The sequence below is a fragment of the Xyrauchen texanus genome, chromosome 40 (assembly GCF_025860055.1).
Source record: "Xyrauchen texanus isolate HMW12.3.18 chromosome 40, RBS_HiC_50CHRs, whole genome shotgun sequence".
NCBI lineage: Eukaryota > Metazoa > Chordata > Actinopteri > Cypriniformes > Catostomidae > Xyrauchen > Xyrauchen texanus.
In genome coordinates, this window is record NC_068315.1 from 17,432,770 (window position 1) to 17,445,723 (window position 12,954).

The following is a 12,954-nucleotide window of genomic DNA, read 5'->3' on the forward strand; positions in this document are numbered from 1 at the left end:
AGAGAGAAGCGAGGGGAGGGGGTCTGACATGAGTGTGTGAGTTAAAGCAGTGTTTCTCAACCGGTCTATTGGGACTGGGTCGCGGACAGCAGTTAAATAACAATGCCATGGTAACTTCATAGGACATTACTTTAAAAGCTCACACAGCTGATGTTATTTTTCATTTAGTAGTTAATTTAACATGCTATGCCAACATGTTTATTTATATTACATGTTATAGTTAGGCCTACATGCTATTTTTTTATCGTGTTTATAATTCGGTTTATAATTATAATTCTGTTAGCTTTCTTATTTATTCTATTTACAAAAATGAGACTTTTTTTTTTTTTTTTACACATACTTCAATAAAATAAATGGTTTCAAGTTTCAATTATAATAAAGTGTTTGCTCAAAAATAAATAAATAAATAAATAACCCTTCTGTTTTCACTGATAATAGCTAGGGGCCTACTAATTGTGTAATACCGTGATACCGTGAAACCGTGATATTTTCTGAGACGGTTATCATACCGTGAAAATGTCTTACCGTTGCAACCCTACACTGCAGTCTAAACATGCCAGTCAAAAGAAAACTTGCCAACATTGCTCTTTTAACCTCACATTACTAGACCTCAAACAATAATCAAGGGCTCTTAAACGGCGATGGTCACCCGTGAAAAAAACTATTATGTGTCAGCAAGAATCTCTCCCCCCTCCCTTCTACTTTCTCACTCTCTCCTCACACACACACACAGGCAGAATCATATAGACTGCTATCCAAGGAGGCCAGGTTGCATCTGAGCTCCTGGAGAGCAACAGTGTGCCCTTCTGCCAGAAATACCACTATTCTGGGTGGGCTGTTTTTATTGTTGTTAATAGACAACCTAGAAAATAATGTTCGTTGCAGAGCCTCATCTAACAAAATGCAAGCTCACTATCCTTCACAAGCATCATATTTTAAAATCTGACAATACAAATCATTTTATCATTATGAAGTTGTATAACAAGACACAACTGATGTGCAAGAATCTCAATTGATGTTGCATGGAATGCTCCTGATAATTACCTGCTAATTAATCAAATTAGCCGATGCCATTCTGATGGTGAACCGACTGCATATATTATAATATTTATAGTGCTTTACATGTATAATATTACAATTAAAATAAGAAATCATTTTAATGGAACAGTCAAAGGTGCCCACTGACAAAATAGCAAAACACCCAACTGGAATAATAATGACCACCAGAACGTCACAGCACAACATACCTTTTTCTTCAGGCATCGTCTCGCGGAAGCAATGTCACGTATGTTTCGTAAATACCGACCAATGAGAATATCGACTGGTGTTTGAATTAATATCCGACAGAATATCAGTGTACCACAGCGATCTGATGCATTGTCAGTTCCTCTCGCTAGGAGCGACGGAGAAATGTGCAGTAGAGGTGCAGCTCGTGTCACAGCTATACTATAGGAATGAACGGCAGGTCATATGATTCCGCCTCATCGCCTGACAGAGCGCACCGACAGGCTATTACAGCAATCCATTATAAATAGAAGCTTCACGATCAAAAACATGACACCCCTTCCCAAATATCTGAAGGCGTTCACCGTATTTCTAGCAGAACTACACTGGAGCCCGGTTTGGAAAACAGTCCGATTCGGGCATATGAAATAACATGCTAAAAACATGTTAAACATACTATAGATTTACGTAGACTAATTGAATGAATGAGGACAGGATGACATTTTCTGTGTCAGAATGCAAACTGTTGAAAACACAATCTAATATTACAGTACACTCAAAAAAATAGATGTATCCTTTTTAATTTAATAACAAATATCCATCTAATTGAATACCCTAATCTTTAACCAAATAAAATGTATAAATCTTAAAAAAAAAATATATTAATTACATTTTCTTCAAGACTATTCAATTCAATTAGATGGAAAATTGTTATTTAAATTGCAATGGATACATCTTAAAAATAGGCTAAAATATTTTTTTAGTGGCTAATTAATTCAGTAAGCCCTACCCAGGAAATTTAGCATAAAAGCAGGCATAATGCCAAAAAGTTAAACAAGTTTAAATAATTTCAAACATTCACATTTATTCAGCATACAATGTTTCAGACTTATTCTGGCATATAAATGAGGAACACAACACAAGTGATTCATTCTTTGGAGACTTAACATAAGAAGTGGCACAAAGTATCAAAATTGCTTCGAAAAGTATGATTAATGCGCAGTGTGACATAGTGATTTGGAAAATTTTGCTAAGATAATCTTGGCTAAACACGTTCTGCCCACCTGACTCTGACAGAACCCTATATTCTATGGTTCCGTTACAGTATATGGCCTCCTTTTGAATGCACGATTCATGTAATTGTATGTGAATATTTTGGAATAAAATCTTAAATTTCAAGCTCTATTATGAAATTGAGCTCTTAAATGTACACCAATCAGCCAAAACATTAAAACCACCTGCCTTAAATTGTGTAGGTCCCCCCTTGTGCCACCAAAACATCAACAAGGCATTTCCGTCCACAGAACTGCCGCTCACTGGATGTTTTTGGCACCATTCTGAGTAAACTACACTACTGAGGCTACACAATATTAGGCAGGTGGTTTTAATGTTGTGGCTGATCGGTGTACATTGACAGTTAATTAATAAATTAATACCAACTAAAGCCTTAATCAGCCAAATACATGGACACTGCATCTACATGCACTTCTGCAAACAATTTGGGATGGAATTCATAGACACTTAATAATTAATCTAATAGTTCATACAAAATCCTTTAGTTTAAACACTGGCCATCAACATCTTCTCAGTTTACTTACTTAAAACAAGACTTATATTACACGTAGAAAACATATACTGGCATTATATATGTGCACAGTTTCATTGTGTACGAGGTCAGGAGGCGTTGAATAAGTTACTCTGAAGTCAAAAAATGTCCATCCAAGACTGCATCCAAATGCGAGACCCAGAACAAAAAAGCAACGCTCCCATATATCCATGTTTGTTTACATCTTTCATGTGTCTCATTGAACAGGGCATGTGTTTCTACTTGAGTTTGTGATTGGATCGAGCCAGAGTGATCCTCAGTCGTTTAGTGTGTGATGCCTAATTTTTGTCTGCAGTCCTTTAACTAATCGGTAAGTGTGTGATACCTACAATTTTTAGATTCTGTTCAGATTTGACAAGTGGTGTAGTGTAATCCAGCCTAAAATAATAAAGAAATTTGTTGTCTGATAAAATAACAAACTACCTCAGAGTTTAACAACATTTTGGTGTTGATATGTGAATGGTTGCAAAATGGAAAAAAGACCAAAAAAAAGACTTTTAAAGGCAATCCATTGATTTCACCAATGATTTTACTGCAATACTAGGTTGTATAGTTTCCTTATACTGTCCCCTGTGATGAACTAGACTCCTGTAAGAAGAACAGAGTTCCATTAGCAAGGCCACAATTGAATGCAGTCGCTCTAATGAAAGTTCTGAAATACAAATAGCTATGACAGGCTGAGGAGGCATTTATGAACCACAGAACTTTTAACACACCCAGTCCATTTAATTATAGCATTTCTGATGGTTTAGAGAGGTCAGAGGCTCAAATATTTTTCAATTTAAAAGACCTACACTCTCACTCTAGCTCGGTCTCTTTAACACATTTCCTCCTTTGATGTTTAATCAAAGATCATGAGTCAATGTCATAAATCTCTCTCTCTCTCTATAAGTCTTGCATAATAATGATCAGATCTGTGAAAGGGCCGCTAGCACCTGTCATAAGGCTTTGCAACAATAACCTCCGCAGGGAGGATCCATTTTAATGATGGTGTTGCCAGAACTTTCTCACATCAGTACAAACTGATGTGAGAATCAAAAAAATGAATATATACATTCATTTATTTATCAGACACTTTTATCCAAAGTGATTTACTTTAAAATGAGGAATACAAGAATGTGGGTGCAAAACATTGTTGCAGAATGTTTTTCCCCTCTCAGCAGCACTTTTTCATTAAAGAACCTCATAGTAAATGTGTTTATAAGTACAAACAAGTATTATTAACTTTTCACTGTGATATTTAAAATTGTTTTAAATTTGCTGTCATAAGCGTAACAGGCTCCATCATCTGTCAACGTTATTCAATTTGGTTGTTTAGACACTGCTGAAAATCTCTGCTTGCAATTCATGAAAAAAAATTATGAAAGCAGCATTGTTCTAAAGTGAAAGATGGAAAGAGAAAAAAGAATGATGCAGAGAGAGAGCCAAAGAGAACACGGCCGTCAAAGAAAACACATTACATAATATCCCTTGTATGAATTTTGCAAGATAGAGAACATGTGCCTGACTAATCTAGCTGCATACATTTTTCTGTCTATCAAGATGATTTAGTATCAAAGATCTGACACCCCATGCTCCCTCTCTGCAGTGAAATGTGCTCTCACAACTTTCCATGCAAAAACTACAGCACAGTTTCAGGCTATTTATCAACTGGAGAACAGGATCAGTTAAGATGACAAGATGGTCAGAGGCAAATTAATTCCAAACCATCCAAATAACTAATGCATCATCAGAAATGCTTTGAACTCCCAGTCAACCTTACAATTATGCATTTTTAGCAACACACATATGTAATTTCTTCAGAATATATTCATGTAAACATATATTTTTATTATTGTTTAAAAGTAAGAAAAAATTAAAGCAGAAATGTTTTTGCAAGTTGTGCTATTGCCAGAGAAAGTTACCTAAAATTAAATACATGTGCAGACTATTATAGCTATAAAATACATTGTAATATGGGACCGTTTTACTGTCCTTGGTTAATTACTCAACCAGTGCCCGCATCTGGCCTCTTGATTGTCTAATTTAATCAGTTACTAGAGGACCATGTCCCTTCCTATAAGAACTGAAAAATATACAGAACTATAAAATCTTCTTTTAAAGTCTTTGGGTTTTTGTCAAGTCAAGTTAAGTCATTTTTATTTGTATAGCGCCTTTCACAACACACATTGTTTCAAAGCAGCTTTACAGAAGATCATGTATTAACAGAAGATAAAACTGTAATGTCTATAATGTCTATGAGTCATCATTGTAATTAGATAAAATACAATTGTGAATTGTGTTTAAGTAATTAAATAATAATTATATTTATAACCCCAGTGAGCAAGCCGAAGGCGATTGTGGCAAGGAACACAAAACTCCATAAGATTTTTGTAATCATTCTGTCATACAAATGCATAGTGTTTATATTCTGTAAAACATTTATTGATTCACAGTTTCTTATCTAGTTTAAAACTGCATCTTATCCCCAGAAAATGGTTGGAATTTTGCTTTATCCTTGAAAATACTACAGACAATGCAACATCCACCATCCTGACCCAATAAGAAAGAGAAAGAGAGAGAGAGAGAGAGAGAGAGAGAGAGAGAGAGAGATAGTGTGTGTGTGTGTGTGTGTGCATGTTTATGTGATTTACGAGGACAATTTTTAAATTACAAACTGGTAATTACAAGGGTATTATGCTATAAATGTGATTTATGTGGACATTTCTAGTGTCCCCATAAATTAAATCGCTTAAAAATAAACAATGTTTTATTGATATTGTAAAAATGCAGAAAGTTTTCTGTGATGATTAGGTTTAGGGGATAGAATCTATAGTTTGTACAGTATAAAGATCATTAATCAGTCTATGGAAAGTCCTCATAATGATAGGTAGACCAACATGGGTGTGCGCGCATGCGTGTGCATGTGTGTGTGTGAATATGAATTAATTGGACTGAAGGTTTGGCTACTGAAATCGGTCTGTGCTTTCCGAAATTAGAATCACTGCTGCCTAGTGTCCGAAGATGGAAATGTTGTGGAATGTAACACTTTGTGTACACTGGATGCAATGGCTTGATGCACTCTACACTAGATGCTGTCTACATTCTAAACCGTTCAATTTGTGTAGTAGTGCCAGCGCATGCAGGGCAAAATGGAACGTGACCCCCATTTATTGTCAGCGCGACGGACATGCAGCAACGGACGCTTCCAGTGTAGACAGTATCATTGATTATGATGGGGTTCTATTGCTTTTGATGCAACGTGACGCTCGTGTCCGGTATAAACAGATTGTAGGGGCACGTGTCAACTCAGTCTCCACAGAGTGATCCCAAAAAGCAAGTTGTATTTTTAGTAGGGCTGTCAATCGATTAAAATGTTTAATCGAATTAATTACATGGTGTCCCGATTAATTAAACGCTATTAATCACATATACAAATATTTGCTGAGAAAGCCCCTCATATAAATATAATTCAATATATAATGATGAAATAATGATAGTTATCTTTAAATATATATACATATATAGATATAAAACAAAATAAAAAAAATATTCCGATAATTAAAATGCATTACAGTCTTGTGGCAGAAGAGTTAATCGTTGATAAGACTATACAAAAAGTGGCTTTAGAATACAATGTATTGTTTACTACCATATTACTGAACATAAGTCTAACATTGGCATACAGTTCACAGCAATCCATTTCACAAGTGAATTTGTCAATTTGTCAATCATTTTTTAACCATACCCTAACCCAAAAACTAACCCCAACCCTAAACCTAACTATCGAGTGAAACATTTTACCTCTTAACCATTTTTTATATGTTTAATGGTTAATTTAACCATTGTTTGTTTATGTGAATGCGATTACTTTCTGGTTCACACAAGACCAGAACTGATGTCTGATGACTGATGAAGTTGCTTGCCCAACAAGCTAAAAGAATCACTTCACTGCAAAAAAAAAAACGTATTTTCAAGAAAAAAACAATAACAAACGTTTGGCCAATGGGATGAGAAACAAATGATTACATCAATCTTGAATAAGGGTTATTTTTCTTACTCAATCATATGCAAACAGTTTTTTCTTGTTTCAAGCATGTATAAGCTTACTTCATACAGATATTTTCCATGAAAATAAGTCTTAATATCTTACCCCATTTTGAATAAATGTATCTTGTGACAGGGCGTAGGGCACGGCCGAGTCGTGATTTTACACACCCGGTCACTTATCAGTCTAAGCATCCAAGAGGAATAAAGGCTGACTGCGGATGGTGGTGCGATAGAGAGAGAGATTGTTTACAGGCAGCTGTCCGTCATGTGTGTGTTTGTGTCTTTTGTTTAAGTTTTTCATTAAAATATTATTTATATTGTCAAGCCGGTTCTCACCTCCTCCTTTCCATTGAAATCCTTTACATATCTCTTTAAGGATGTTAAGATATTTTTACAGGAAAATGACATATGAATTCATAATTTTTTGCAGTGTGGAGGAAAAGGTAATCACATTTGGAAAATGTCTGATGTTAAAAAAGATAAACTCTCAAAAACAAACACTCACTCTCTGTGGTGTTCTTGTGAAATGGAATACTTCCATTGTCAAAAAAGTAAATACATTTAAAATACTCTCTCTGGACATTACTGGTCCTATTACTTACATTTCATCATATACGGTATATGCTCTTTGCTTGGCCTTTGATGAGCTAATGTAGAGAGGATGGGGATATACTCTGCTCACTGCTCAGACACTTCAAAAAAACTGCAGTTCTGAATAATTTACTAGTGTCCTTTTCTCTCCTAAAGTAACCTGAGACTCCTTTAAGCACAGCAGCAGTACTCAGGAGTCAAATCTCAGCACTATCCAAAACACACACACACACACACACACACTACTAAGGGTGCCAAGCAGACAATTTTATTGTTAAGATGTTGCTCTTTCATAGCTCAGTATAATAAACTGAGATATCAGTTATGTTACATTTACGTATCAACTTCATCTCTGATGTTTCTCCTTAACATATTTACCAATTGGACAATTGTTGATAATATACAGTAAATCTTCAAAAATTAAAGTGGATAACATACTGTAGATAATTTGGTCTTGGAGGAATTTGAGGAGTTCATATTGAATCTCCTTTTGAAATCTCTTTTGCTTGCAGTATTTGGCAAATCTGAACCCAGTCGCTGGTTTGTGATCTTAAACCATTCCAATGCAGTTTCCTCTCCTACAGTCAAATGCCAACACAAACATAGTTAAAAAGCCTTGAAAAACAGCAATGGAAAGCTTTTGTTCTTTCCGCATATTTACGGCTCCTGAGCTGAGAACACTGACCCCCAATAAATCCAGACCTGACCTACCAGTTTAGCAGAGGGATGCAACATTCTAGATGTGTCCAATAAGCTCTACACTCTTTAACCTCTTACCATGGCAATATGACACAGGTGATGGCTAGAAAATCATCACACTATACTGTTACATTCTCTTCCAGCCCTAAGAAATGTCACCAACACACACATACTGCAACATCAAACGAAAACAGAAACGAAAGATCCACACAGCCACTACAGAACCCATAGAGGGAAAAAAGAAGACTGCTAAAACAAAGGTTCTGCAAAGAACCATTAATTATTTTTAAGAGTGAGATCTGAGCAAGATTTTGGAGTTTATAAGAACAGATTCCTTAGAGTATACTATGTTTATTACTGTGACAGTTCAAAGAGTTTGGTTATTTCTAAATTCCCAATTAAATGCATTTTAAGTTTCTGTCTTGACTTTTCAGACAAGAATGGCAAGGTTTGAGCTCAATTTAGACTGAAGAGATCACCGATATTCAAAGTGAGCAAAAGAAGAGAGGGAAAAGTGTACATGCATGCAAATTGTTTGCAAGTTGATTTTGTTGCAATGCAACACATAACATTTTGGCAACCAAACTTAATGAACCCAGAAAAGGTGTAAAACTCCATCTGGTGTGTTGTGCATACTGTGCATTCTTGAACACTTCAGAACTTTATTTAGCATTGCTAGCCTGTATCTTCAATGATATCAAAGTGTTCTAAGCAAAATGTTGGATCATCACATGAGTTTTTTACAATTATGCACATGCTGTGGTAATATCATTAAACACATAACAACAAAACAACTCTATCTGATATTTGAAGTATTTTAAGCCTTATCTTATAAGTATTATTTATCAGGTGAGAATGTGCACACGGACATCCACACAATTGTACTTTCTAAATATGGTACGTTGGCAGGTCATCTTTCGCAGAATCATTGCCTTTAGAGTATGATAAACAGAGGCCTATTTTGCATGGAAGAGCAGATAACTGGTCTTATTAACAAATACTTGCCTTTGAGTGAGTAGTCAGCTCTAACCAAATATCAGATCACTGGAACATACAGTATGTGCATGTAATCAAATGCTTTCAGTGGTAGAAGTGTGAAAAGAGTTTATCTTAAAAACAAGCACACTGAACACAAAATCTGTGATTTCCATTTAAACATACATATTAAAGTACGATTGAGGTGTATATGATGACATGCATCTTACTTATGAAAATATTATTTATCACTTGGAAAACATTAGGACATTAATCATATATTTCGTGTATGCATTATGCATAACACAGTATTTGTAGGAAGTGCTATGCTGTTCAAAATATTCTGTAAACTATTGGCATGTTCTGAATACATTCTGTGGATACAGTAAGTCAGGGCATGCTCAGTATTAACTAAGTATTTCTGAGCAGACACACTAAGGGTCAGTGATGTCAAAGGACCAAAAGGCAGTCACGTGGATGTGTTTTTTGCTGCATGAAGCATGATGTTGTGCATTTAAAGGGATAATTCACCCAAATATAAACATTTTGTCATCATTTACTCATGTATTTCCAAACATAAAAGTAGATGTTGGGCAGAATGTTCATTGTATGGAAAAAGATGCAATACATCCATTGAGTAAATTATAACAGAATTGTCATTTTTGGGTGAACTATGCATTTAAAGAAATTTGGTCTGTGTCTAGGAGAAACAGATGCCGTTCTTGACATGCCCTTCCAAACACACACCTGCTGCTGATAATATGGCATTCTCCCAGCATGTTTCTAACCGAGGCTCAATTAATAAAACAGCAGGGTTCATACAGAAGGCAAAGGTGTAATTTTCAAATATGCTTACATACATGTACATCAGATGAAATGCACTTAGTTATTTTTGTCTCCCATTGTCTGTGTAACTATGTAGGCAGACTGAGGACAGAAACAGATGATGGTGATGTGAGAACCCAAGTGCAGTGTTTCTTTACAACATGAATATCCAACATGAACAGAAAAACACACATAAATGTTACAGTCTGCAGGTCAGAAATGCACATTAAATATCTGAAAGCAACTCTTATTCATTACTAAATTATTATTTATTATCTGAAAAATGAGCCATGCTAGCCATTGTTTAGTAATTTCCTCATTAAAAAATATGATTTACATCCTTACATTTTTAGGTTGCTCTTTATTTTGTCCCTACCATTGCTAGTGTTTGATGTATAAGCTGGAGGCCATTCCTGTCTGTACCAATAAAACCAGGACAAGGAAAATGTCACAGACCCACTCATGAGTTCAGGGTAATTACTAGTGCCTTAATAAGATACATTTCAGTAGTTATTCGCTATTTGATCCAAACAGCTGTGAAATCATACATCTAGTCCATAATAAAAATGAGCTGAAGTTCTTGCACAATTCAAGTTGATCCAAAAATACCCTTTGCATGTTATATGAATGGGTTGTGTCAATTATGCTTTTTGTCTATACATTTCCAAAGGTACTGTATTTTGGATAAGGGAAATAATGGAACATTTCACAAAACTTCAATATGCACTTCAGGAACATGCCAGCACAGAGAGGTCACAGAAGCCCATTCTCTACATGAAACGTGGTGTCAGCACATGCAGCTACAGACAATATTGATCAAAGTCAAGATATTGACCACCTTTACTGCAAAATCAGTTAATGCCTAGATCTTGTGGAATACCCTGCTAATTACCAGCAGTTGATCCTTTAAACCTTTACTGTTCACTTAAACTACTACATGGTGATTAATATGTTCCTTCTATTCCTATTCCTACTATTACTATGCTAATATATTGTTACGCTTGAGTAATGAGGCTGACGAGGAGATGCGGATCCAAACGCAGTTGAACTTTATTTAACTGAATAACAGGGCAAAACACAAAGCAACAACCCACGATGGGGAAATGAAACATAAACTGAATGAGCTGACCAAGGTTGACACGAACAGGGAACTCGGGAAGGAAAGAAACATCAGGTTAAACATCAAACGACGATTGACAAAGACTGAACAAAGACACGGGGTATAAATACACAGACAGGGAAAAAGGGACCAATGGAAGAACAGAACTCAAACAAGATAACAATGTGATTAACAGAAACCAAAGGCAAATTAACAAGGGCAGGTGAAAACAATGAACAGAGGAAAACACGAACGCTAACAAAGAGACTATGGAATTACATAAGGGACTAAAGTGAAAACTGAGAAATGCAAAAGTGACAACAAATGGTAAACAAAAGGGCAACAGAGAAACAAGACAGGGTAATCGTTACATAGCCCCCTTTAAAGATCGGATTCCAGACGATCCTAAAAAACACACAACAAAAGACAAAAGTCCATAAGAACAACATGAGGGCACCAGGGGCAAACAGACAGTACAAGTGGGCACATAGGTAGACGGGCAGACCAGGGGGGAACACTGGGCAGGCAGGAAGTCCGGGGGGCCACGAGGGAAATGAGACAGTTCACGGGGTACAAGGGGCACTGCGACAGTCCACGGGGGCCATTAGGGCAGTCCAGGGAGGTGGAGAGGGTAGACAGGTAGACCATGGAGGCCGAGAGGGCAGGCAAGCAGTCTATGGGTGTGTGTCAAGGGACCAGGGTCAGGTGGCCTGGTGGACATCCACTGGGTAGGGACTAGGTCAGGAGGCCAGGAGAGAGGACTCAGGACGGGAACAGGGGCAGGAGGCCTGGGTGGAGGCCACAGGACGGGAACAGGGTCAGAAGCCCTGGGAGGAGGCCACAAGACAGGGACTGGGTCAGGAGGCCTGGGAGGAGGCCACAGGATAGAGGCCGGCTCGGTGGCCTGGGAGGTGGTCGTGGGCCAATGGCCGGTTCAGGGGACCTGGGAGATGACCACAGGGCAAGGGCTGGTTCAGGGAACCTGGGAGGTGTGGCCACTGGGGAGCTGGCGGAGCCGCGTGAGGAGGAGCCAAGGAGGACCTCTGAGGTGGGGCAGTCGAAGACTTGGGTGGCGGCGCCAGAGGAGGCATAGGCAGGGCCGCAGGAGACCCTGGGGCGGAGCAGTAGAAGGCTTGGGAGGCGGCGCCGTGGAAGGCTCGGGAGACGGAGCCGAGGGAGGCTCGGGAGGTGGAGCCGGGGGAGGCGATGGCGTAGAAGGCTCAGAAGGCGGAGCTGAGGGAGGTTCAGGAGGCGGTGCCGAAGGAGGTTCTAGAGGCGGAGGCCTGGAGGGCTCTGGAGGTGGAGCCGAGGGAGGTGGCGCCGTAGGATGCTCTAGAGGCGGAGCCCTAGAAGGCTCTGGAGGCTCTGGAGGCGGAGCCGTAGGAGGCTCGGGGGGCGAAGCCCTGGAAAGCTCAGGAGGCGGAGCAGAGGGAGGCTCTGTAGGCTCAGGAGGCGGAGCTGAGGGCGGTGGCGCCGTAGGCAGTTCTTGAGGCGGAGGCCTGGAAGGCTCCGGGGACGGAGCTGAGGAAGGCACAGGAGACGGAGCCAAGGAAGGCTCAGGAGACGGAGCCGCAGGAGGCTCTGGAGGCGGAGCCGCAGAAGGCTCGGGAGCCGTAGGAGGCTCTGGAGGAGGCTCGGAAGGCGGAGCCGTGGATGGCTCGAGAGGCTTGAAGGGTGGAGCCCTGGGAAGCTCGAGGGGCTTGAGAGGCGGAGCCCTGGAAGGCTCGAGAGGCTTGAGGGGCGGTGCCCTGGAAGGCTCGAGAGGCTTGAGAGGCGGAGCCCTGGAAGGCTCGAGAGGCTTGAGGGGCGGAGCCCTGGAAGGCTCGAGAGGCTTGAGGGGCGGAGCCCTGGGAGGCTCGAGAGGCTTGAGAGGCGGAGCCCTGGAAGGCTCGAGAAGCTTGAGGGG

At 39.1% G+C, this 12,954-nt stretch overlaps 1 protein-coding gene across 1 annotated transcript in view; it reads right to left on the reverse strand.

Annotated features, from left to right (window-relative positions):
- The window catches only part of LOC127633237 (actin-binding LIM protein 2-like), an 81,241-nt gene extending 79,754 nt beyond the window's left edge, over nt 1-1,487 (reverse strand). Inside the window, exon 1 of the mRNA XM_052112174.1 lies at nt 1,248-1,487. Within this exon, the coding sequence (XP_051968134.1) occupies nt 1,248-1,263 (16 nt within the window). The 5' untranslated portion in view covers nt 1,264-1,487. The remainder of the gene's footprint in view (nt 1-1,247) is intronic.
- Nucleotides 1,488-12,954: the final 11,467 nt, after the last annotated feature.